The 27,987-nt window shown below is 43.0% G+C and overlaps 1 protein-coding gene across 3 annotated transcripts; it reads right to left on the bottom strand.

Annotated features, from left to right (window-relative positions):
• Positions 1 to 774: 774 nt before the first annotated feature.
• Positions 775 to 26,451, bottom strand: LOC117328238. 3 transcript variants are annotated; one of them, XM_033885697.1, is made up of 9 exons: positions 26,291 to 26,451; positions 22,979 to 23,226; positions 22,444 to 22,550; positions 17,347 to 17,455; positions 15,223 to 15,314; positions 7,751 to 7,812; positions 7,458 to 7,535; positions 6,773 to 6,848; positions 775 to 1,624 (listed from the first exon to the last, which is right to left on the bottom strand). In XM_033885697.1, the coding sequence occupies exons 2-9, from the start codon at positions 23,196 to 23,198 to the stop codon at positions 1,409 to 1,411; spliced, it is 960 nt and encodes a 319-aa protein (XP_033741588.1). In that variant the 5' UTR covers positions 23,199 to 23,226; positions 26,291 to 26,451; the 3' UTR covers positions 775 to 1,408. The 3 variants fall into 3 exon arrangements, with proteins under 3 accessions (XP_033741588.1, XP_033741589.1, XP_033741587.1); XM_033885698.1 differs by lacking the exon at positions 26,291 to 26,451 and adding an exon at positions 26,120 to 26,246 and having other exon boundaries at positions 6,768 to 6,848; XM_033885696.1 differs by lacking the exon at positions 26,291 to 26,451 and adding an exon at positions 26,120 to 26,244.
• Positions 26,452 to 27,987: the final 1,536 nt, after the last annotated feature.

Genomic DNA, 27,987 nt, shown 5'->3' with positions numbered 1-27,987 from the left:
TGCGGAAACAAGCTAACGTTTGGTTTCGCCTCATAATCACTTTAACCAACTCAACCAGCACGGCTATTTTTGTGTTTTATATTTCTCCAGAGTCTCTGATTTCTCGGAAATGACGAACTAACCAGAATTAAGTATTCCACTTTCATTTTAAGTATCTAATGTAAAAACAATGGAAAATTTCACTAATCGATTTCCAACTGGAAAATCCGAGACTAAAAACAGTATTCGATGGCCGAGGGCCATTTTTATCAACGCAAGAGCTCGAGGTAACTTTCCAATGTCGCATCAACTAGAGTGTATACGAGTTACCTCCCCTCGCACACTCTGGGATTAAACAGGTCATTGATTTATTTAAATTTGCTGAATATGTCTTCAAACGTATAAAAGCGTGAATCATATCACTTGTTCACAAACAAATACCTCGCGGAAGGAGACAAGATTGTCTAGTGTGTTGTTAGCATTTTTTGGGACGAATCTTTTCCGGTCCCATCCTGAATCGGGAAATTCCCCCGAGTGTTCAGAATGAATTTGTATCAGCGAAACTTGGCGATGACCGCTTAAGGTTTCATAGCACCTAAAAAATTGTTATAATCAAAGTAAAATGTCGGAGTACCTCGGTACTACACAAAGGCATTGGTCCCGACACGATCCAGTGTATGTGTGAAACACATAATTCCACTTTGTAAAAAGACTAAATACATCGACTTTCACTAAATGCCATTGCGTTTATCACACGTGTTATACTATTTCGAACAGATCAAACATAACCATGAATTTCACAGCTAATTTATCTCGTTTATAAATACGGTAGTTATACATCTATAATCAATTGTATAGAATATCAAATCAATTACAGACAATACAATTATTACATAAGGTACATGTACATGTGCCTGCCCAACAATGGGCCAAGGATACTTCCTGGAGTCCTACGAAAGGCCAAGAAATTCACTCGACAATCCGAACACACTTTGTAACTAATAGTTTTTGCTGGACTCGTCAACGTCTGTCTTTGTCAGCGGGCAGTCTGACTACATGTTTCTTTGGCGGCGAAGTCCACAAAAAGACTTAAATCTAAAACGATGCATTGTCATGCATTCACACTTATACACATATAACATACATACATAATGTAGTCTTCCAGTTGTAGGATGATGTTTTAATAATGACTTTCTGTAATGGGATGGTGTTTTAATATAGACTTCCGGTTGTGGCATGGTGTTTTGATAATGACTTTCTGTAAAGGTACATTTTTTGTACGGTGTTTTAATATAGACTTCCGGTTGTGGGATAGTGTTTTAATATAGACTTCCGGTTGTGGGATAGTGTTTTAATATAGACTTCCGGTAGTGTAGTTTTGATTCCGCCTGTTTTGATGGGTACTTGGCGTATTACAGATCGGATGTTGTTAGCGCCGTTTAGCTGACTTCCGATATCCGGATACGATAGCGTTGATGGAAAGGTTTGGACAGCATTTTCTACACATAATTTCCACTCCGTCCTCAGTTAACAATGTCCGGCTCTTCAGGGACTGGACCGCCTCCACCAGACTCGGATACAACAGACCATGCAGTCGTAAATTGGCGTTATAGGGGACGCTTCTCAAAGCCGTCGTGACGTCAGCCTTTCAGAAAAAAGCAACTTATTTAGCGGAATGGAAAAAATTCCCATTAAGAAATGTGTTGAATGCCATAAGCGACAGCGTCCTCCCTACTGTGTACTGTGTACTACCTACTGTGTACTACCCTGTGTACTGTGTACTACCTACTGTGTACTGTGTATTACCTACTGTGTACTACCTACTGTGTACTACCCTGTGTACTGTGTACTACCTACTGTGTACTGTGTACCACCTACTGTGTACTGTGTACCACCTACTGTGTACTACCTACCGTGTACCACCTTCTGTGTACTGTGTACTACCTACTGTGTACCACCTACTGTGTACTACCTACTGTGTACTGTGTACTACCTACTGTGTACTGTGTACTACCCTGTGTACTGTGTACTACCTACTGTGTACTGTGTACTACCTACTGTGTCCTGTGTACTACCTACTGTGTACTGTGTACTACCTACTGTGTACTGTGTACTACCTATTGTGTACTGTGTACTACCTACTGTGTGCTACCTACTGTGTACTGTGTACTACCTACTGTGTACTGTGTACTACCTACTGTGTACTGTGTACTACCTACTGTGTACTACATACTGTGTACTGTGTACTACCTACTGTGAACTGTGTACTACCTACTGTGTACTGTGTACTACCTACTGTGTACTGTGTACTACCTACTGTGTACTACCTACTGTGTACTACCTACTGTGTACTACCTACTGTGTACTGTGTACTACCTACTGTGTACTACCTACTGTGTACTACCTACTGTGTACTACCTACTGTGTACTGTGTACTACCTACTGTGTACTACCTACTGTGTACTGTGTACTACCTACTGTGTACTACCTACTGTGTACTGTGTACTACCTACTGTGTACTACCTACTGTGTACTACCTACTGTGTACTACCTACTGTGTACTACCTACTGTGTACTATCTACTGTGTACTACCTACTGTGTACTGTGTACTACCTACTGTGTACTGTGTACTACCTACTGTGTACTACCTACTGTGTACTGTGTACTACCTACTGTGTACTGTGTACTACCTACTGTGTACTACTACTGTGTACTGTGTACTACCTACTATGTACTACCTACTGTGTATGTGTACTACCTACTGTGTACTACCTACTGTGTACTACCTACTATGTACTACCTACTGTGTACTACCTACTGTGTACTACCTACTATGTACTACCTACTGTGTACTACCTACTGTGTACTACCTACTGTGTACTACCTACTATGTACTACCTACTGTGTACTACCTACTATGTACTACCTACTGTGTATGTGTACTACCTACTGTGTACTACCTACTATGTACCACCTACTATGTACTACCTACTATGTACTACCTACTGTGTACTGTGTACTACCTACTGTGTACTGTGTACTGTGTACTACCTACTGTGTACTACCTACTGTGTACTGTGTACTACCTACTGTGTACTATCTACTGTGTACTACCTACTGTGTACTACCTACTGTGTACTACCTACTGTACTGTGTACTACCTACTGTGTACTGCCTACTGGGGAGGTAATCAGTACAGTATATACAAGGTCTTGGGTATAGAGGGGAGGTAATCAGTACAGTATATACAAGGTCTGGGGTACAGAGGGGAGGTAATCAGTACAGTATATACAAGGTCTGGCGTACAGAGGGGAGGTAATCAGTACAGTATATATACAAGGTCTGAGGTATAGAGGAGAGGTAATCAGTACAGTATATACAAGGTCTGGGGTACAGAGGGGAGGTAATCAGTACAGTATATACAAGGTCTGGGGTACAGAGGGGAGGTAATCAGTACAGTATATACAAGGTCTGGGGTACAGAGGGGAGGTAATCAGTACAGTATATACAAGGTCTGGGGTACAGAGGGGAGGTAATCAGTACAGTATACACAAGGTCTGGGGTACAGAGGGGAGGTAATCAGTACAGTATACACAAGGTCTGGGGTACAGAGGGGAGGTAATCAGTACAGTATATACAAGGTCTGGGGTACAGAGGGGAGGTAATCAGTACAGTATATACAAGGTCTGGGGTATAGAGGGGAGGTAATCAGTACAGTATATACAAGGTCTGGGGTATAGAGGGGAGGTAATCAGTACAGTATATACAAGGTCTGGGGTATAGAGGGGAGGTAATCAGTACAGTATATACAAGGTCTGGGGTACAGAGGGGAGGTAATCAGTACAGTATATACAAGGTCTGGGGTACAGAGGGGAGGTAATCAGTACAGTATATACAAGGTCCTGGGTACAGAGGGGAGGTAATCAGTACAGTATATACAAGGTCTGGGGTACAGAGGGGAGGTAATCAGTACAGTATATACAAGGTCTGGGGTACAGAGGGGAGGTAATCAGTACAGTATATACAAGGTCCAGGGTACAGAGGGGAGGTAATCAGTACAGTATATACAAGGTCTGGGGTACAGAGGGGAGGTAATCAGTACAGTATATACAAGGTCTGGGGTACAGAGGGGAGTAATCAGTACAGTATATATAAGGTCTGGGGTACAGAGGGGAGGTAATCAGTACAGTATATACAAGGTCTGGGGTATATACAAGGTCTGGAGTATAGAGGGGAGGTCATCAGTACAGTATATACAAGGTCTGGGGTACAGAGGGGAGGTAATCAGTACAGTATATACAAGGTCTGGGGTACAGAGGGGAGGTAATCAGTACAGTATAATACAAGGTCTGGGGTACAGAGGGGAGGTAATCAGTACAGTATATACAAGGTCTGGGTATAGAGGGGAGGTAATCAGTACAGTATAAGGTCTGGGGTACAGAGGGGAGGTAATCAGTACAGTATAAGGTCTGGGGTACAGAGGGGAGGTAATCAGTACAGTATATACAAGGTCTGGGGTACAGAGGGGAGGTAATCAGTACAGTATATACAAGGTCTGGGGTATAGAGTGGAGGTAATCAGTACAGTATATACAAGGTCTGGGGTACAGAGGGGAGGTAATCAGTACAGTATATACAAGGTCTGGGGTACAGAGGGGAGGTAATCAGTACAGTATATACAAGGTCTGGGGTACAGAGGGGAGGTAATCAGTACAGTATATACAAGGTCTGGGGTATCAGAGGGGAGGTAATCAGTACAGTATATACAAGGTCTGGGGTACAGAGGGGAGGTAATCAGTACAGTATATAAGGTCTGGGGTACAGAGGGGAGGTAATCAGTACAGTATATACAAGGTCTGGGGTACAGAGGGGAGGTAATCAGTACAGTATATACAAGGTCTGGGGTACAGAGGGGAGGTAATCAGTACAGTATATACAAGGTCTGGGGTACAGAGGGGAGGTAATCAGTACAGTATATACAAGGTCTGGGGTACAGAGGGGAGGTAATCAGTACAGTATATACAAGGTCTGGGGTACAGAGGGGAGGTAATCAGTACAGTATATACAAGGTCTGGGGTACAGAGGGGAGGTAATCAGTACAGTATATACAAGGTCTGGGGTACAGAGGGGAGGTATCAGTACAGTATATACAAGGTCTGGGGTATAGAGGGGAGGTAATCAGTACAGTATATACAAAATTCTGGGGTATCAGAGGGAAGGTAATCAGTACAGTATATACACGGTCTGGGGTATAGAGGGGGAGGTAATCAGTACAGTATATACAAGGTCTGGGGTACAGAGGGGAGGTAATCAGTACAGTATATACAAGGTCTGGGGTACAGAGGGGAGGTAACCAGTACAGTATATATAAGGTCTGGGGTACAGAGGGGAGGTAATCACTACAGTATATACAAGGTCTGGGGTATAGAGGGGAGGTAATCAGTACAGTATATACAACGTGTGTTGTGGTATGTGTCTATAGAGGTGAACGCGTGTTATGGTATGTGTCTGTAGGTGAACGTGTGTTGTGGTGTGTGTTTGTAGGTGAACGTGTGTTGTGGTGTGTGTTTGTAGGTGAACGTGTGTTGTGGTATGTGTCTGTAGGTGAACGCGTGTTGTGGTATGTGTCTGTAGGTGAACGCGTGTTGTGGTATGTGTCTGTAGGTGAACGCGTGTTGTGGTATGTGTCTGTAGGTGAACGCGTGTTGTGGTATGTGTCTGTAGGTGAACGCGTGTTGTGGTATGTGTCTGTAGGTGAACGCGTGGTGTGGTATGTGTCTGTAGGTGAACGCGTGGTGTGTTATGTGTCTGTAGGTGAACGCGTGTTGTGGTATGTGTCTGTAGGTGAACGTGTGTTGTGGTATGTGTCTGTAGGTGAACGTGTGTTGTGGTATGTGTCTGTAGGTGAACGCGTGGTGTGTTATGTGTCTGTAGGTGAACGCGTGGTGTGTTATGTGTCTGTAGGTGAACGCGTGTTGTGGTATGTGTTTGTAGGTGAACGCGAGTTGTGGTATGTGTGTGTAGGTGAACGCGTGTTGTGGTATGTGTCTGTAGGTGAACGTGTGTTGTGGTATGTGTCTGTAGGTGAACGTGTGTTGTTGGTGATGTGTGTCTGTAGGTGAACGTGTGTTGTGGTATGTGTCTGTAGGTGAACGTGTGTTGTGGTATGTGTGTGTAGGTGAACGCGTGTTGTGGTATGTGTGTGTAGGTGAACGCGTGTTGTGGTATGTGTGTGTAGGTGAACGCGTGTTGTGGTATGTGTCTGTAGGTGAACGTGTGTTGTGGTATGTGTCTGTAGGTGAACGCGTGTTGTGGTATGTGTCTGTAGGTGAACGCGTGTTGTGGTTTGTGTGGGTGACTTATCGTGATGTTCTGCGTTGCACTTTTGTACTAGTTGCTTTTATATGCTATTTGTTGATCTTGTGGGTCCGTTTCAGAAATCCTAGTGGTTTGTATGCGTTGATTGATAGGTTTTTTTGTATAGGTTTATTCCAGCTTGAGATACTTTGAAGTGTTATGCCGAGGTATAACACTGTTCTAGGGTGTGACTGAGGAGTTTATATGCGAGGAAAGCTTTGGGTTCTGTTCCCTGGCCCATCTTCATTTGTCAAGAGGAATAGGTGGATCATACCCCTTGGCTAGCGAAGAAGCCCGGAGACATTGTAATAGACTCTATAGATACCAAATGGTGGGTTTGGCATAGGGACGACTGGTTCGTCCATTCTAATTATAATGTGACCGGCTATGCTTTTGACTTAAAATTGTTTCACTGTCTTTTTCAAACACACCTCACCTCAATCGCAAAATGTTGTATGATTCCTCTTGACATCACAGAGACAGCGAAACATCCGGGTTCCGTTTGGCTCATTCTAGGCAGAATAAGTAATACATTCTCAGATGACATATGTTTGACACATGCATTCTTTGAGTAGAAGGGTATGGTTCCCGAAAAGCAATATATACATGGGAAGAGGTCTATCAGATAAATCATGTCAAATGTGTGATCCCTCCATCCCAGGGTGGACATTTTGGCAATACACTTTATTTATTGATGAAAAGATACGCAACAACAATCTTCCAGATTCAAATATTTATCATTTCTATTTATAGATTTGGATATTTGGACAGGGCTTTGTTGATCAAATTGGTTTTAAATAATTCCCATATATGGGCGCGAACAGGGCATGCCCATTATTCAATATAATTCAGCATTTCATACAACATTCATCATTTCTGTCATATTCATCACTTCTGAATTCGAAGTCCAGTCATCATTTAGCATTTGATAAAACACCATTTTCTTCATCAGTTCTGAATTACCTAACACTCATCGTTAAATTCATCATTTCTGAATGTAAAGTTTTCATCATTAAGTACATGAAATATGATACAATGGTATTCGTTGTTAACAAACATATAGTTTTGTACAATATGTAGTTTAGTGGGTGAGAGTTTATACCAACATATAGACAATTTACCTGACAAGGTAGGTACCATTGGTCTGGCCGTGTAGTAGGGACTCGGCTATTTCACGTGTCATATCCCCAGCGAACCAGCTACGGGTACAACGGATACGTACATGTAATACATACACATACTAATGTTATATAACATTGGTACTTCTTATTAGATTAATTGTATTTACACCAATTCACTCATAAAACATACTCCTACATACATGTGAATGTTAACACCTAGCGTCCCTGTGGATGGCACGACCCTTGTGAGATTTTACAGAGATTTACAATATATATTACGATGTTATACCTACCTTACTGTCTCTCTGCGCGTTTTGTTGGTGAATATGGACGACTTCTGTACAATGCCATGGATCTGAGAAATGTAGAGACTTCCTTTATAATACGGAGCTATTAATCATATGTTCAATTAAACACCGATAGGCAAATCCTACTAATTAGCTGAACATGGTGATTTCAACTATTGCGAAATTTCTTTTCTTTTCAATCTGTCACCCTCCTACTTTTCCAAACCTGGAGTATTTACATGTCAAATTAGATTCCATGTTCGATATCCAGTTCCTGGGGGCCAGGACCCCCCTCCCCTCCCTCCTCCCTCCCTTTTTCGGACGAAGAAATTTTTTTGATAGCCTTAAAAAAAACGCCTATGCCCCCTCGCCAAAAACAAATTCGGCGCTCGTATTACCTCTAAATTACTGGACCCCCTTCCCTCCTTTTCAAATTCCTGGATCCGCGCCTGATTACTATCGACACGGTTATTGATCTCACGAATCACGCGAGAACAGGTGTGTAGGGGACAACAACAACCAGTGTCACACGAGGACAGGTGTGTAGGGGACAACAACCAGTGTCACACGAGAACAGGTGTGTAGGGGACAACAACCAGTGTCACACGAGAACAGGTGTGTAGGGGACAACAACCAGTGTCACACGAGAACAGGTGTGTAGGGGACAACAACCAGTGTCACACGAGAACAGGTGTGTAGGGAACAACAACCAGTGTCACACGAGAACAGGTGTGTAGGGGACAACAACAACCAGTGTCACACGAGGACAGGTGTGTAGGGAACAGCAGCAGCCAGTGTCACACAAGGACAGGTGTGTCGGGGACAACAACCCCCGTCACACGAGGACAGGTGTGTAGGGGACAGCAACAACCAGTGTCACACGAGGACAGGTGTGTAGGGGTCACACGATGACAGGTATATAGGGGACACACGAAGACAGGTGTGTAGGGGACAGCAACAACCAGTGTCACACGAGAACAGGTGTGTAGGGAACAACAGCCAGTGTCACACGAGGACAGGTGTGACGGGGACAACAACAACCAGTGTCACACGAGGACAGGTGTGTAGGGGACAACAACAGCCAGTGTCACACGAGAACAGGTGTGTAGGGGACAACAACCCCCGTCACACGAGGACAGGTGTGTAGGGGACAGCAACAACCAGTGTCACACGAGAACAGGTGTGTAGGAAACAACAGCTAGTGTCACACGAGGACAGGTGTGACGGGGACAACAACAACCAGTGTCACACGAGGACAGGTGTGTAGGGGACAACAACAGCCAGTGTCACACGAGAACAGGTGTGTAGGGGACAACAGCCAGTGTCACACGAGAACAGGTGTGTAGGGGACAACAACCAGTGTCACACGAGGACAGGTGTGTAGGGAACAACAACAACCAGTGTCACACGAGGACAGGTGTGTAGGGGACAACAACCAGTGTCACACGAGGACAGGTGTGTAGGGGACAACAACAGCCAGTGTCACACGAGAACAGGTGTGTAGGGAACAACAACAACCAGTTTCACACGAGAACAGGTGTGTAGGGAACAACAACCAGTGTCACACGAGAACAGGTGTGTAGGGAACAACAACCCGTGTCACACGAGAACTGGTGTGTAGGGGTCAACAACCCCCGTCACACGAGAACAGGTGTGTAGGGAACAACAACCAGTGTCACACGAGAACAGGTGTGTAGGGGACAACAACCAGTGTCACACGAGAACAGGTGTGTAGGGGACAACAACCAGTGTCACAAGAGAACAGGTGTGTAGGGGACAACAACAACCAGTGTCACACGAGAACAGGTGTGTAGGGGACAACAACAACACGTGTCACACGAGAACAGGTGTGTAGGAGACAACAACAGCCAGTGTCACACGAGAACAGGTGTGTAGGGAACAACAACCAGTGTCACACGAGAACAGGTGTGTAGGAGACAACAACAACCAGTGTCACACGAGAACAGGTGTGTAGGGAACAACAAGCAGTGTCACACGAGGACAGGTGTGTAGGGGACAACAACAGCCAGTGTCACACGAGGACAGGTGTGTAGGGGACAGCAACAACCAGTGTCACACGAGAACAGGTGTGTAGGGAACAACAACCAGTGTCGCACGAGGACAGGTGCGTCGGGGACAACAACCAGTGTCACACGAGGACAGGTGTGTAGGGGACAACAGCCAGTGTCACACGAGAACAGGTGTGTAGGGAACAACAACAACCAGTGTCACACGAGGACAGGTGTGTAGGGGACAACAACAACCAGTGTCACACGAGAACAGGTGTGTCGGGGACAACAACAACCAGTGTCATACGAGGACAGGTGTGTAGGGACAACAACCAGTGTCACACGAGAACAGGTGTGACGGGGACAACAACAACCAGTGTCACACGAGGACAGGTGTGTAGGGGACAACAGCCAGTGTCACAGGAGGACAGGTGTGTAGGGGTCAACAACCCCCGTCACACGAGAACAGGTGTGTAGGGGACAACAACAACCAGTGTCACACGAGAACAGGTGTGTAGGGAACAACAACCAGTGTCACACGAGAACAGGTGTGTAGGGAACAACAACCCGTGTCACACGAGAAAAGGTGTGTAGGGGTCAACAACCCCCGTCACACGAGAACAGGTGTGTAGGGGACAACAACCAGTGTCACACGAGAACAGGTGTGTAGGGAACAACAACCAGTGTCACACGAGAACAGGTGTGTAGGGGACAACAACAACCCGTGTCACACGAGGACAGGTGTGTAGGGAACAACAACCCCCGTCACACGAGAACAGGTGTGTAGGGGACAACAACCAGTGTCACACGAGAACAGGTGTGTAGGGAACAACAACCCCCGTCACACGAGAACAGGTGTGTAGGGAACAACATCCCCCGTCACACGAGAACAGGTGTGTAGGGGACAACAACCAGTGTCACACGAGAACAGGTGTGTAGGGGACAACAACCAGTGTCACATGAGGACAGGTGTGTAGGGGACAACAACAACCAGTGTCACACGAGAACAGGTGTGACGGGGACAACAACAACCAGTGTCACATGAGGACAGGTGTGTAGGGGACAACAACAACCAGTGTCACGCGGGAACAGGTGTGTAGGGGACAACAACCAGTGTCACGCGGGAACAGGTGTGTAGGGAACAACAACCAGTGTCACGCGGGAACAGGTGTGTAGGGGACAACAACAACCAGTGTCACACGAGGACAGGTGTGACGGGGACAACAACAACCAGTGTCACACGAGGACAGGTGTATAGGGAACAACAGCCAGTGTCACACGAGAACAGGTGTGTAGGGGACAACAACAACCAGTGTCACACGAGGACAGGTGTGTAGGGGACAACAACAACCAGTGTCACACGAGGACAGGTGTGTAGGGGACAACAACAACCAGTGTCACACGAGGACAGGTGTGTAGGGAACAACAACCAGTGTCACACGAGAACAGGTGTGTAGGAGACAACAACCCGTGTCACATGAGGACAGGTGTGTAGGGAACAACAACCAGTGTCACACGAGAACAGGTGTGTAGGGGACAACAACCCGTGTCACATGAGGACAGGTGTGTAGGGGACAACAACCAGTGTCACATGAGGACAGGTGTGTAGGGGACAACAACCAGTGTCACACGAGAACAGGTGTGTAGGGAACAACAACCAGTGTCACACGAGAACAGGTGTGTAGGGGACAACAACAACCAGTGTCACACGAGGACAGGTGTGTAGGGGACAACAACAGCCAGTGTCACACGAGGACAGGTGTGAAGGGAACAACAACAGCCAGTGTCACACAAGAACAGGTGTGTAGGGGACAACAACAACCAGTGTCACACGAGAACAGGTGTGTAGGGAACAACAAGCTGTGTCACACGAGGACAGGTGTGTAGGGGACAACAACAGCCAGTGTCACACGAGGACAGGTGTGTAGGGGACAGCAACAACCAGTGTCACACGAGAACAGGTGTGTAGGGAACAACAACCAGTGTCGCACGAGGACAGGTGCGTCGGGGACAACAACCAGTGTCACACGAGGACAGGTGTGTAGGGGACAACAGCCAGTGTCACACGAGAACAGGTGTGTAGGGAACAACAACAACCAGTGTCACACGAGGACAGGTGTGTAGGGGACAACAACAACCAGTGTCACACGAGAACAGGTGTGTCGGGGACAACAACAACCAGTGTCATACGAGGACAGGTGTGTAGGGACAACAACCAGTGTCACACGAGAACAGGTGTGACGGGGACAACAACAACCAGTGTCACACGAGGACAGGTGTGTAGGGGACAACAGCCAGTGTCACAGGAGGACAGGTGTGTAGGGGTCAACAACCCCCGTCACACGAGAACAGGTGTGTAGGGGACAACAACAACCAGTGTCACACGAGAACAGGTGTGTAGGGGACAACAACAACCCGTGTCACACGAGGACAGGTGTGAAGGGAACAACAACAGCCAGTGTCACACAAGAACAGGTGTGTAGGGGACAACAACAACCAGTGTCACACGAGAACAGGTGTGTAGGGAACAACAAGCTGTGTCACACGAGGACAGGTGTGTAGGGGACAACAACAGCCAGTGTCACACGAGGACAGGTGTGTAGGGGACAGCAACAACCAGTGTCACACGAGAACAGGTGTGTAGGGAACAACAACCAGTGTCGCACGAGGACAGGTGCGTCGGGGACAACAACCAGTGTCACACGAGGACAGGTGTGTAGGGGACAACAGCCAGTGTCACACGAGAACAGGTGTGTAGGGAACAACAACAACCAGTGTCACACGAGGACAGGTGTGTAGGGGACAACAACAACCAGTGTCACACGAGAACAGGTGTGTCGGGGACAACAACAACCAGTGTCATACGAGGACAGGTGTGTAGGGACAACAACCAGTGTCACACGAGAACAGGTGTGACGGGGACAACAACAACCAGTGTCACACGAGGACAGGTGTGTAGGGGACAACAGCCAGTGTCACAGGAGGACAGGTGTGTAGGGGTCAACAACCCCCGTCACACGAGAACAGGTGTGTAGGGGACAACAACAACCAGTGTCACACGAGAACAGGTGTGTAGGGAACAACAACCAGTGTCACACGAGAACAGGTGTGTAGGGAACAACAACCCGTGTCACACGAGAAAAGGTGTGTAGGGGTCAACAACCCCCGTCACACGAGAACAGGTGTGTAGGGGACAACAACCAGTGTCACACGAGAACAGGTGTGTAGGGAACAACAACCAATGTCACACGAGAACAGGTGTGTAGGGGACAACAACAACCCGTGTCACACGAGGACAGGTGTGTAGGGAACAACAACCCCCGTCACACGAGAACAGGTGTGTAGGGGACAACAACCAGTGTCACACGAGAACAGGTGTGTAGGGAACAACAACCCCCGTCACACGAGAACAGGTGTGTAGGGAACAACATCCCCCGTCACACGAGAACAGGTGTGTAGGGGACAACAACCAGTGTCACACGAGAACAGGTGTGTAGGGAACAACAGCCAGTGTCACACGAGAACAGGTGTGTAGGGGACAACAACAACCAGTGTCACACGAGGACAGGTGTGTAGGGGACAACAACAACCAGTGTCACACGAGGACAGGTGTGTAGGGGACAACAACAACCAGTGTCACACGAGGACAGGTGTGTAGGGAACAACAACCAGTGTCACACGAGAACAGGTGTGTAGGGGACAACAACCCGTGTCACATGAGGACAGGTGTGTAGGGAACAACAACCAGTGTCACACGAGAACAGGTGTGTAGGGGACAACAACCCGTGTCACATGAGGACAGGTGTGTAGGGGACAACAACCAGTGTCACATGAGGACAGGTGTGTAGGGGACAACAACCAGTGTCACACGAGAACAGGTGTGTAGGGAACAACAACCAGTGTCACACGAGAACAGGTGTGTAGGGGACAACAACAACCAGTGTCACACGAGGACAGGTGTGTAGGGGACAACAACAGCCAGTGTCACACGAGGACAGGTGTGAAGGGAACAACAACAGCCAGTGTCACACAAGAACAGGTGTGTAGTGGACAACAACAACCAGTGTCACACGAGGACAGGTGTGTAGGGGACAACAAAAATCAGTGTCACACGAGGACAGGTGTGTAGGGGACAACAACAACCAGTGTCACACGAGGACAGGTGTGTAGGGGACAACAACAACCAGTGTCACACGAGGACAGGTGTGTAGGGGACAACAACCAGTGTCACACGAGGACAGGTGTGTAGGGGACAACAACAGCCAGTGTCACACGAGGACAGGTGTGTAGGGGACAACAACAACCAGTGTCATACGAGGACAGGTGTGTAGGGAACAACAACAGCCAGTGTCACACAAGAACAGGTGTGTAGGGGTCAACAACAACCAGTTTCACACGAGGACAGGTGTGTAGGGAACAGCAACAACCAGTGTCACACGAGGACAGGTGTGTAGGGGACAACAACCAGTGTCACACGAGGACAGGTGTGTAGGGGACAACAACAGCCAGTGTCACACGAGAACAGGTGTGTAGGGGACAACAACAACCAGTGTCATACGAGGACAGGTGTGTAGGGAACAACAACAGCCAGTGTCACACAAGAACAGGTGTGTAGGGGTCAACAACAGCCAGTGTCACACAAGGACAGGTGTGTCGGGGACAACAACAGCCAGTGTCACACAAGGACAGGTGTGTAGGGAACAACAACAGCCAGTGTCACACAAGAACAGGTGTGTAGGGAACAACAACAGCCAGTGTCACACAAGAACAGGTGTGTAGGGGTCAACAACCAGTGTCACACAAGGACAGGTGTGTAGGGAACAACAACAGCCAGTGTCACACAAGGACAGGTGTGTCGGGGACAACAGCCTGTGTCACATGAGGACAGGTGTGTAGGGAACAACAGCCTGTATCACACGAGAACAGGAATGTAGGGGACAACAGCAATCCGTGTCACACGAGAACATGTGTGTAGGGGTCACATAATGACAGGTGTGTAGGGGTCACACGAGGACAGGTATATAGGGGACACACGAAGACAGGTGTGTAGGGGTCACACGAGGACAGGTGTGTAGGGGGTCACAAGAGGACAGGTGTGTAGGGGGTCACAAGAGGACAGGTGTGTAGGGGGTCACAAGAGGACAGGTGTGTAGGGGGTCACAAGAGGACAGGTGTAAAGGGGTCACGATTATAATCACCGTTACTAGGATTTGACCTTGACATACACGTGATCGTTAAAGCTATGTACCCTTTAGAAAAACTTTATTGTATCGGTGTGTTCATAAGGAATACGTTATTGTATCGTTTGAGGAGTATCCATGTTAATGATTCGTTCATTCATATCACCTTATTTCTATTGACTTCCGAACAACAAGTTCTACTTAACGATGTGAGTTACAGGTGGCCTATTGTAGTTCCACTATTACGTTAATAATGACCACTGTTAACAACCATGTAATTAACGTTTACCTGTTTTATCATGACACAATCGTTCCTCCTTATAGGTCCGAAATACTTGACCAAGCGTGCGAAGTGGGAGTAATCAACTCTCGCCGTCACATCTACAAAACAGAAACGTTGTCTGATGTTAGAGATGTCAGGACGTGTTTGATAAACGTTGTCTGATGTTAGAGATGTCAGGAGGTGTTTGATAAACATTGTCTGAGGTTAGAGATGTCAGGAGGTGTTTGATAAACGTTGTCTGATGTTAGAGATGTCAGGAGGTGTTTCATAAACGTTGTCTGATGTTAGATGTCAGGAGGTGTTTGATAAACGTTGTCTGAGGTTAGAGATGTCAGGAGGTGTTTGATAAACGTTGTCTGATGTTAGAGATGTCAGGAGGTGTTTGATAAACGTTGTCTGATGTTAGAGATGTCTGGAGGTGTTTGATAAACGTTGTCTGAGGTTAGAGATGTCAGGAGGTGTTTGATAAACGTTGTCTGATGTTAGAGATGTCAGGAGGTGTTTCATAAACGTTGTCTGATGTTAGATGTCAGGAGGTGTTTGATAAACGTTGTCTGAGGTTAGAGATGTCAGGAGGTGTTTGATAAACGTTGTCTGATGTTAGAGATGTCAGGAGGTGTTTGATAAACGTTGTCTGATGTTAGAGATGTCTGGAGGTGTTTGATAAACGTTGTCTGAGGTTAGAGATGTCAGGAGGTGTTTGATAAACGTTGTCTGATGTTAGAGATGTCAGGAGGTGTTTGATAAACGTTGTCTGATGTTAGAGATGTCAGGAGGTGTTTGATAAACGTTGTCTGATGTTAGAGATGTCTGGAGGTGTTTGATAAACGTTGTCTGAGGTTAGAGATGTCAGGAGGTGTTTGATAAACGTTGTCTGATGTTAGAGATGTCAGGAGGTGTTTGATAAACGTTGTCTGATGTTAGAGATGTCAGGAGGTGTTTGATAAACGTTGTCTGATGTTAGAGATGTCAGGAGGTGTTTGATAAACGTTGTCTGATGTTAGAGATGTCAGGACGTGTTTGATAAACGTTGTCTGATGTTAGAGATGTCAGGACGTGTTTGATAAACGTTGTCTGATTTTAGAGATGTCAGGACGTGTTTGATAAACGTTGTCTGATGTTAGAGATGTCAGGAGGTGTTTGATAAACGTTGTCTGATGTTAGAGATGTCAGGAGGTGTTTGATAAACGTTGTCTGATGTTAGAGATGTCAGGAGGTGTTTGATAAACGTTCTCTTGTGTTAGAGATGTCAGGAGGTGTTTGATAAACGTTATCTTGTGTTAGAGATGTCAGGAGGTGTTTGATAAACGTTGTCTGATGTTAGAGTTGTCAGGAGGTGTTTGATAAACGTTGTCTGATGTTAGAGTTGTCAGGAGGTGTTTGATAAACGTTGTCTGATGTTAGAGTTGTCAGGAGGTGTTTGATAAACGTTATCTGATGTTAGAGATGTCAGGACGTGTTTGATAAACGTTGTCTGATGTTAGAGATGTCAGGAGGTGTTTGATAAACGTTATCTTGTGTTAGAGATGTCAGGAGGTGTTTGATAAACGTTGTCTGATGTTAGAGATGTCAGGAGGTGTTTGATAAACAGTGTCTGATGTTAGAGTTGTCAGGAGATGTTTGATAAACGTTGTCTTGTGTTAGAGATGTCAGGAGGTGTTTGATAAACGTTGTCTGATGTTAGAGATGTCAGGAGGTGTTTGATAAACGTTGTCTGATGTTAGAGATGTCAGGAGGTGTTTGATAAACGTTGTCTGATGTTAGAGATGTCAGGAGGTGTTTGATAAACGTTGTCTTGTGTTAGAGATGTCAGGAGGTGTTTGATAAACGTTGTCTGATGTTAGAGATGTCAGGAGGTGTTTGATAAACGTTGTCTGATGTTAGAGATGTCAGGACGTGTTTGATAAACGTTGTCTGATGTTAGAGATGTCAGGAGGTGTTTGATAAACATTGTCTTATGTTAGAGATGTCAGGACGCGTTTTATAAACGTTGTCTGATGTTAGAGATGTCAGGAGGTGTTTGATAAACGTTATCTTGTGTTAGAGATGTCAGGAGGTGTTTGATAAACGTTGTCTTATGTTAGAGATGTCAGGAGGTGTTTGATAAACGTTAAGATAATAATTTTCTACCTGATTTGTCTACCCGCAAAAGTTGTTTGAGTAAGGCTATTGTCTTATCCTCTCCCAGACATGGATCGTCGGCATAGTCCATCAAAGCAGCCATGAAATGGGCAATATACTGTCAGGTGGACATGGAAATGAAAGATTGTATAAATAAGGTAAAATGACACTGAATATGTGTTATGATAAAGATAATAGTCCAGGAGTGTCAGAATACGATGATATGAGGAATAAAAAATACATTCAAAAATAGGACTTCCTAAAATTACGCTATAAATACAAGTGTTTCAATTACCCATATTGAATAATGTAGATCAATTAGGCATATATGACTTACCTTTGAGATTTCAGTTTGAAACAAGCGATAACTAGGTTAACAAAACTTATTAACTTACTAATAACTACAAAAATTGCAGGTTAACAAAACATATTAACTTACTGATAACTAGGTAAACAAAACATACAATGTATAAACTTACTCATAACTAGGTTAACATAATAAAATATTTGCTAACTGATAACTAGGTTTACAAAACTTACTGAAGAACATGAAGTTAAAATCGTATCGGGGTATTTCATTTATTTATTCAAGTCATGTGTGATTTATATTTGTATCTTAATAAATAACATCGGACTTAGAAATTACAGCAAGTAAGTGATTAGAGTTTTTTCTGTGTGTGGTGGCTACATAGATTTACTGCGATTGTTTTGGTGGTGAAGGTTATACTGTAAACAGTAATTACGGTAACTGTTTAACTGTGATTACTATAATCCTTATGTTAAAATGGGGTTCGTATGGTAATTAGGGACCAACCACCTGTGTTTGTATGGTGAGTAAGGGTTTACCTGTGTTTGTATGGTGAGTAAGGGTTTACCTGTGTTTGTATGGTAAGTAAGGGTTTACCTGTGTTGTATGGTGAGTAAGGGTTTACCTGTGTTTGTATGGTAAGTAAGGGTTTACCTGTGTTTGTATGGTAAGTAAGGGTTTACCTGTGTTTGTATGGTAAGTAAGGGTTTACCTGTGTTTGTATGGTGAGTAAGGGTTTACCTGTGTTGTATGGTGAGTAAGGGTTTACCTGTGTTTGTATGGTGGGTAAGGGTTTACCTGTGTCTGTATGGTGAGTAAGGGTTTACCTGTGTTTGTATGGTAAGTAAGGGTTTACCTGTGTTTGTATGGTAAGTAAGGGTTTACCTGTGTTTGTATGGTGAGTAAGGGTTTACCTGTGTTTGTATGGTGAGTAAGAGTTTACCTGTGTTTGTATGGTAAGTAAGGGTTTACCTGTGTTTGTATGGTGAGTAAGGGTTTACTTGTGTTTGTATGGTGGGTAAGGGTTTACCTGTGTTTGTATGGTGAGTAAGGGTTTACCTGTGTTTGTATGGCGAGTAAGGGTTTACCTGTGTTTGTATGGTGAGTAAGGGTTTACCTGTGTTTGTATGGTGAGTAAGGGTTTACCTGTGTTTGTATGGTAAGTAAGGGTTTACCTGTGTTTGTATGGTGAGTAAGGGTTTACCTGTGTTGTATGGTGAGTAAGGGTTTACCTGTGTTTGTATGGTGAGTAAGGGTTTACCTGTGTTTGTATGGTAAGTAAGGGTTTACCTGTGTTTGTATGGTAAGTAAGGGTTTTCCTGTGTTTGTATGGTAAGTAAGGGTTTACCTGTGTTTGTATGGTGAGTAAGGGTTTACCTGTGTTTGTATGGTGAGTAAGGGTTTACCTGTGTTTGTATGGTGGGTAAGGGTTTTCCTGTGTTTGTATGGTAAGTAAGGGTTTACCTGTGTTTGTATGGTGAGTAAGGGTTTACCTGTGTTTGTATGGTGAGTAAGGGTTTACCTGTGTTTGTATGGTGGGTAAGGGTTTACCTGTGTTTGTATGGTGAGTAAGGGTTTACCTGTGTTTGTATGGTGAGTAAGGGTTTACCCGTGTTTGTATGGTGAGTAAGGGTTTACCTGTGTTTGTATGGTGGGTAAGGGTTCACCTGTGTTTGTATGGTGAGTAAGGGTTTACCTGTGGTAAATACTGTGGTTAAGGATATACCTGTGGTAAGTACAGTGGTTTAGGATATACCTGTGGTAAGTACAGTGGTTTAGGATATACCTGTGGTCAGTACAGTGGTTTAGGATATACCTGTGGTAAGTACAGTGGTTTAGGATATACCTGTGGTCAGTACAGTGGTTTAGGATATACCTGTGGTCAGTACAGTGGTAAATGATTTACCTGTGGTCAGTACAGTGATTAATGATTTACCTGTGGTAAGTACTGTGGTTACGGATATACCTGTGGTTAGTACAGTGGTTAATGATTTACCTGTGGTTAGTATAGTGGTTTAGGATATATCTGTGGTAAGTATAGTGATTAACGATTTACCTGTGGTCAGTACGTTGGTACAGTGGTTTAGGATATATCTGTGGCAAGTATAGTGGTTTAGGATATATCTGTGGTCAGTACAGTGGTTTTAAAATATACCTGTGGTCAGTACAGTGATTTAGGATATACCTGTGGTAAGTACAGTGGTTTAGGATATACCTGTGGTAAGTACAGTAGTTTAGGATATACCTGTGGTCAGTACAGTGGTTTAGGATATACCTGTGGTCAGTACAGTGGTAAATGATTTACCTGTGGTCAGTACAGTGATTAATGATTTACCTGTGGTAAGTACTGTGGTTACGGATATACCTGTGGTTAGTACAGTGGTTAATGATTTACCTGTGGTTAGTATAGTGGTTTAGGATATATCTGTGGTAAGTATAGTGATTAACGATTTACCTGTGGTCAGTACGTTGGTACAGTGGTTTAGGATATATCCTGTGGCAAGTATAGTGGTTTAGGATATATCCTGTGGTCAGTACAGTGGTTTTAAGATATACCTGTGGTCAGTACAGTGATTTAGGATATACCTGTGGTAAGTACAGTGGTTTAGGATATACCTGTGGTAAGTACAGTAGTTTAGGATATACCTGTGGTCAGTACAGTGGTTTAGGATATACCTGTGGTTAGTACAGTGGTTTAGAATATACTTGTTGTCAGTATAGTGGTTTAGGATATACCTGTGGTAAGTATAGTGGTTCAGGATATACCTTAAGTTAATATGTAAGCTATATTTTCTGTGGTCATTGTTAACGTAAATTTTGCATCCGTGGGTAACAATGTAACATAAATCATTAAGACTTATTCTGACTGATTTTCTAAGGAAAGCATGATTGTTCAGTGTTTGTAAATAAATTTGCAAAAGATTTCTCTTTTCATTTTTTTTTTTTTTTTGCACTAAATGATACTACTTCGTATTAAACGCCTCCAAACATAACACGGTACTTGCCAAGTTTACAGAAACTATAACACGCCTGTTTACACCAATGGAATATCAACTTTAACCATATTGATGATATCATGTATATTTCCCATTTCTTTACGGCTGTTTTACGAACGTCTGATTTTATCATTTGTTATGAATATTCCCAAACATACATACTATTTCAACTTTAAATTTCACCTAAATATAGCGTATTGTTGATATAAGCTCGTAGATAGGCGTTTCTCTATCAATATTTTATGGGAAGATATACAATGTATGCTGACGATGTTTGATACTTGTATGACATATTGAATACGGATTTGAAATATCTCCCACTTAAACGAAGACTTTTTTTTACCAAAACATGATAATCTTATTTCCACTATATGAGTAAACATGGTCGTCTCCTCTTGTACTGTACTTATTGATCTGACATATCATCGATATCCTTCATACACACTGATGGAGACATTGTTTCACTGAAGTGTGTGAATATATTCACAGTATGCGGATGTTATACTACACCAAGTGTCAGGAATGTGGAACATCGGGCCAATAGTGAAATCACAAAAGTCAACAATGTGTACTTATTGTGTTGGACATACAGTTGTGTAGTACAATACCCTGACATACAGTTGTGTAGTACGTCACTACCCTGACATACAGTTGTGTAGTACGTCAGGGCCCTCACATACAGTTGTGTTACGACAGTACCCCGACATACAGTTGTGTAGTACAATACCCTGACATACAGTTGTGTAGTACAATACCCCGACATACAGTTGTGTAGTACAGTACCCTGACATACAGTTGTGTAGTACAATACCCTGACATACAGTTGTGTAGTACAATACCCTGACATACAGTTGTGTAGTACGTCACTACCCTGACATACAGTTGTGTAGTACGACAGTACCCTGACATACAGTTGTGTAGTACGACAGTACCCCTGACATACAGTTGTGTAGTACGTCAATACCCTGACATACAGTTGTGTAGTACGTCAATACCCTGACATACAGTTGTGTAGTACGACAGTACCCTGACATACAGTTGTGTAGTACGTCAATACCCTGACATACAGTTGTGTAGTACAATACCCTGACATACAGTTGTATAGTACGTTACTACCCTGACAAACAGTTGTGTAGTACGTCACGACCCTGACATACAGTTGTGTAGTACGACAGTACCCTGGCATACAGTTGTGTAGTACGTCACGACCCTGACATACAGTTGTGTAGTACGTCACGACCCTGGACATACAGATGTGTAGTACGACAGTACCCTGACATACAGTTGTGTAGTACAATACCCTGACATACAGTTGTGTAGTACGTTACGACCCTGATATGCAGTTGTGTGGTACGTCACGTTCCTGACACACAGTTGTGTAGTACGTCAGGGCCCTGATATACAGCCATACGTATATGATTCTACAGAACAATATCATGATAAGAAAGTTCCATGGAAGCGAATGCGGTTACCAGTATATATATTTTTATTGATTTAAGAGTTGCGGTGATCTTTACCTTTGACCTTTTAACCTGAAACAATTCTAAGTAAGAGCTATAGAGGTAGAAACTATATTGAGCTTGTTATTGATTGGCTACTTACTTCGTGACCACATGACCGACGCAGTTATTAATACCCTTCAGTACGACATTTCCACGTGATATATTTCTTATAGGAAATATAATAGATATGATATACATTCCTACGGTAACAAAATGGCCACATCTCATTGCCGATAGGAGTAAGGATGCTATCGTTTCAGACATTCGAAAATAATAAAACCAAACCAAGTTACATATGTACCTTCCGGTGACACCCTCCTTCAGATGGACCCTTCCTGATTGTGTTCCAGAAGATGGTAGACTCTGGGGACTGTGTGATTGAATCTCTGATCAGGGAACACTCCGCACCTGTTGGTGGTGATACCGTTACAGAAAGGGTACAGCGCAATCGTGTCTGTACCTCGGCTAACTTTGTTAGACACGGATATAACAAACGTAAAAATAATCTAAAAACAGACAACAAAGTCAGACCAATGTTTTAGACGATCAGCACTTAAATTACTTTAATCGAGACAACCAAATATGGCGGTTATCTCTGCAATACCACGGATCATAAAACCATCAATTATCTAGGACGGACTGAGACACTCACAGATCATAACACCATCAATTATCTAGGACGGACTGTGACACTCACAGATCATAACACCATCAATTATCTAGGACGGACTGTGACACTCACAGATGATTAAGCCACAAATGATCTAGGACCGGTCTGATATCAAATAAAGTATTAAGAAGGACATATATTGATCAATGTAAACGAAGTGACTCACACTCTTCCCAGTCCATGGCGTTAAGGTTGTTGCTGTAGAGGACACAGGACGGAGGGAGGGTCAGTGGTTCTAGTGAACTTTCATTTTCTACACTGGTGATTCTGGCTACAAGCTTTGTCTCTTCATGTTCCTCTCCTTCTCTCTGAGGCTTGACCTCTGTACTATTGACAGAGTGGCTCACAGAAACTTGCTCTACAGGATTGTGGTTCCATCTCTCCATGGTAACGTCGGGGCCTATCAGGATACTTCTACATATTAACACCAAGGCAATGCGTTAAAAAAAATGGTAACCAATTTGTATCATCAGCAAAAATACACATTCTTTAGTTTCATTTCAATATAATTAATTTTTCTTTGTTTTCATGGTAAATACTCAAATGTGATTGGTCGAAAAATTCTTTTCATTCTTCTATGAAAGAAATTCCGAGAATGGCGCGAAAAATGTGACGTCACAATACGACAATTGACGTTGCGTATTGATTTGAGAAAAAGAATACCATTTAAAAATTGTACATAAAACATGTTTTAAATTAGAAAATTATTTTCAAAAATTATTTATAAGCGTTGATGTCAATTTTTTTTAGTTTCATCGGGGTATGAAACAAATTTGTTTGCAAACTTCGGTAAGAATCCGCTACGCGGATTCATACAGTTTGCAAACAAAATTTGTTCATACCCCGATGAAACTAAAAAAAAAATGACATCAATGCTTAAATGAACATAGTTATTGTAAATGTATACCGGCCTGACAAAGAAACACAATGATAGCTTATCAGAATATGTAAATATAACCCTGCTATGTTGTAATAGAAACATTGCTACATCGTATCATATTTACCGAAAAGAAAGAGGAAGGGGTCACTTCATACACATACACATGTAAATTAGCATCAATCTTAACGTGCAAGGGCGGCGTATCACTCTATATTTAAGCTTCTCTATGGTGATGCTTTAGTTTCTCGTCATAATCATTGCCTCCCAAACCTACAGTATTACCCTGCTGATTAGATTACCAAGGACTTGTTCTGAATGTGGTATCGACTGGACTATTATACAACACCAAGTGCTGAAATATGTAGGTAGATTAAGACTGTAGAAGTTCCCTTCTGTCACGATTTCAGCTGGAAATATGTCTTTGTGTGAGAACAATATGACTGGAATACGGCTGTTCGAAGCTGTAGAAGGATGCATTATTGGAATCTGACTTTCCTGACAGGTGTCGTTGATGAATATGACTCAGACTTTCCTGACACATGTCGTTGATGAATATGACTCAGACTTTCCTGACACATGTCGTTGATGAATATGACTCAGACTTTCCTGACACATGTCGTTGATGAATATGACTCAGACTTTCCTGACACATGTCGTTGATGAATATGACTCAGACTTTCCTGACACATGTCGTTGATGAATATGACTCAGACTTTTCTGACACATGTCGTTGATGAATATGACTTAGACTTTCCTGACACATGTCGTTGATGAATATGACTTAGACTTTCCTGACACGTGTCGTTGATGAATATGACTTAGACTTTCCTGACACGTGTCGTTGATGAATTTGATTTAGACTATCCTGATCACGGTTTGGGTTACATGTCGGTTTTTGATATACGATTACGTTTTGTTTACAAGTCGGTTTTTGGGACATTGAACGAGATGCGGTAAACATTAACATGACGGTGTCATTGGTGACTCCATGGTCTCATTCTTCCGGCACGGGTTTTAATAGTTTCAATGTTTGTTTGTTTGTTTTTTTCCTCTATTGATCTAGAATTAAGGGTAGGTATTATTGAAGACGTCCACTTCAAACACTTTCCATTTCCGTGTCAATTCCTTCTACATGCCACAAGGAAAACAGCGGTTGATTGCACCATCTCGTGTTGGCGCCTTGGTGTGTTGGCGCCTTAGTGTGTTGGCGCTTTGGTGTGTTGGCACCTTAGTGTGTTGGCGCCTTAGTGTCTTGTCGCTTTAACGCATTATGAAACACCATTGTTATGATCACGACATGCTCTGCCTGCTAGTAGGTACATAAACTTGTTCAAAATGTCGTGTTGGCGACTTGTTGCGTCAAGACGATATCTAATCCATAAAATGAGAATAAATGAATGGGTGATTAGCAAACCATAATGAATTGGTGATATCACCAACCATAATGAATTGGTGATATCACCAACCATAGGTACATGTAATATACAATTAAAGCATTTTGTTTAGAACGTCCTCGGTCGATATTTTTTCCCAGGTCGAAATAACCATATATCGACCGAAATCAAAATACCACAATTGATTTATTATTTTTTCTCGGTTTATATATTTTTTTTTTTCTTAATTGAAAATTTACAAAAATGGAAACATTTACACAAAAACAACATTTATTTTCTTGTCACTGTAATGTAAACATGGTCAATCGTGACATTATTTTTAAGAATAATTTGATAACGAAACTATAAGTCAGAATTGTAAACATTGAATGATTGAATTGTTCATGCATGGTGTGTCATCATTTTCGTTTGGACGATTTTTCGACGTCAGATACTTTCTTAATAATTTCACCGCTGTCATTGTACCCTTTTGCATTGGCTGAATCCGAGTTTGAAGAGTTTCGGTCTGGTAGTGTAGTAGATGGTGTATGTACTGGAATCCATCAACAGCTTTGTATCCGCTATAGTGTATATGGGAATTAGGCTCGGAATTGAATCCTATCATTCTTTCGATTCCCTTTCCATCTCAATTCCTCATCCACTGGATGCTTCTTACTAGAAATTCCAGTTTACTCAGTTTGTTTTCCTGACCGGAAGTGGGGTGTCATCTATAAGCATTACTTCTTGCTTGGCCCTCCCGATTTTTATCACGGGGTTCCATTGTAGTTATCAAAGATGTGTTTAAATGGTAACTCATTAAGTTGTACAATCTTTAACAGGTTGACCAGTTCCATTGTAGTTATCAAAGATGTGTTTAAATGGTAACTCATTAAGTTGTACAATCTTTAACAGGTTGACCAGTTGCACTGTAGTTATCACAAATATATTTAAATAAATTGTCACCGTCACCGTATGTAACACGGATGTATGTATGACATCAAGCGATCTTTTTTTTAAATAAGTAATTATATATCCATAAATTAAGAAAACTTACCTGGTATGGCAGGTCCGCTACAACACCGGATATAAATACGTAGACGGGAAGATTTTGGAAATAACATGAATCTGAATTACTCACGGAAATTTATCTTACAGTAAGGTTTTCCCAAAGTAGCTGTCATTTATCTCACTGACATTACTGACAGCCGTGGAGATAAACGTTTACCTGTATATCTGTAATCCCTGATAGAGAAAGGCATTCAATCAAACACTGATGTTGGACAGTCCTTAAGTTCTGTGATTTATTAATATGTACGTAACTTGAAAAGTCATCGGTAAAATATCGCAAGAATGAGATAACATGGCTACACCTGTCTCTGTGAGACACAGGTATGATGTCGCATGGACACGGATGTCGCGTACAAGTGGACAGGACATGACATTGTGATCCCTGTTGTACATATCTACCTACCAGACTGTTGTCTCGTGTTTGATATTAAGTCTGATATAAACATATATCTACCTACCAGACTGTGGTCTCGTGTTTGATATTCCGCCTATAATCACGGTTAGATATAAACATATACCTACCTATCAGACTGTGGTCTCGTGTTTAATATTCCGCCTATAATTACGGTTAGATATATACCTACCAGACTGTGGTCTCGTGTTTAATATTCCGCCTATAATCACGGTTAGATATATACCTACCAGACTGTGGTCTCGTGTTTAATATTCCGCCTATAATTACGGTTAGATATATACCTACCAGACTGTGGTCTCGTGTTTGATATTCCCTCTATAATCACGGTTAGATATATACCTACCAGACCGTGGTCTCGTGTTTGATATTCCGTCTATAATCACGGTTAGATATAAACATATACCTACCTACCAGAATATGGTCTCCTGTTTAATATTCCGCCTATAATCACGGTTAGATATATACCTACCAGACTGTGGCCTCATGTTTGATATTCCGCCTATAATCACGGTCAGACATAAACATATACATATACCTACCTACCAGACTGTGGTCTCGTGTTTGATATTCCGCCTATAATCACGGTCAGACATAAACATATACATATACCTACCTACAAGACTGTGGTCTCATGTTTAATATTCCGCCTATAATCACGGTCAGACATAAACATATACATATACCTACCTACCAGACTTTGGCCTCGTGCTTGATATTCCGCCTATAATCATGGTTAGATATAAACATATACATATACCTACCTACCTACCAGACTGTGGTCTCGTGTTTGAAATACCGTGTATAATCACGGTTAGATATATACCTACCCATCAGACTGTGGTCTCGTGTTTGATATTACGTCTATAATCACGGTTAGATATATAACTGCCAGACCGTGGTCTCGTGTTTGATATTCCGCCTATAATCATGGTTAGATATAAATATATACCTACCTACCAGACTTTGGCCTCGTGTTTGATATTCTGTCTGTAATAAAGTTCATAGTCCCTATGTACACATTTCCTGAACTATTGTACCGGTTTCCATGGCATATTATAAAACATGATCTGGTCTCGTTTGCTGGTCCCAAATTTTCTCATCTTGTCTCAAATTTCTTTTTTTTATTTGATATATCGATCAGTGGATATCTGTACTTTTTACTTTGATATCGTGTTGAAGTTATGAATCGCTTCCTTGACAAACTATCTATTAGTGAAATATGTTGCCATTTCCATCCAAGTAACGTTAACTACAAACACGCGAGTAATTTAACTTGTGACAATGTGAAACAACAGCAACAGCAACAAGCAGTCATTGTTTACACAAACAATGGTATTGATACCACACAGTAAAACAATACACAGGCAGAAACATGTGTGACAAATGTTTGTGGGCCTCACAGATACATAATTATATGTCACAGATAAAGAATTATCAGC

Source organism: Pecten maximus, chromosome 5 (genome assembly GCF_902652985.1).
Source record: "Pecten maximus chromosome 5, xPecMax1.1, whole genome shotgun sequence".
Classification (NCBI taxonomy): Eukaryota; Metazoa; Mollusca; class Bivalvia; order Pectinida; family Pectinidae; genus Pecten; species Pecten maximus.
The sequence above is the reverse complement of the archived record's forward strand: the minus strand, read 5'-3'. Positions and strand labels throughout refer to the sequence as shown.

What these genes read in the sequence shown, in the direction of transcription:
- LOC117328238 (XM_033885697.1), bottom strand. Translation starts at nt 23,198, where the DNA reads ATGGAGAGATGGAACCACAATCCTGTAGAGCAAGTTTCTGTGAGCCAC. An exon ending in ACGCGCAGAGAGACAGTAAG is followed by an intron (nt 7,536 to 7,750) that starts GTAGGTATAACA and finishes TTGTACCCGTAG; the next exon opens with CTGGTTCGCTGGGGATATGA. An exon ending in TACAACATTTTGCGATTGAG is followed by an intron (nt 1,625 to 6,772) that starts GTGAGGTGTGTT and finishes TTTTTCTGAAAG; the next exon opens with GCTGACGTCACGACGGCTTT.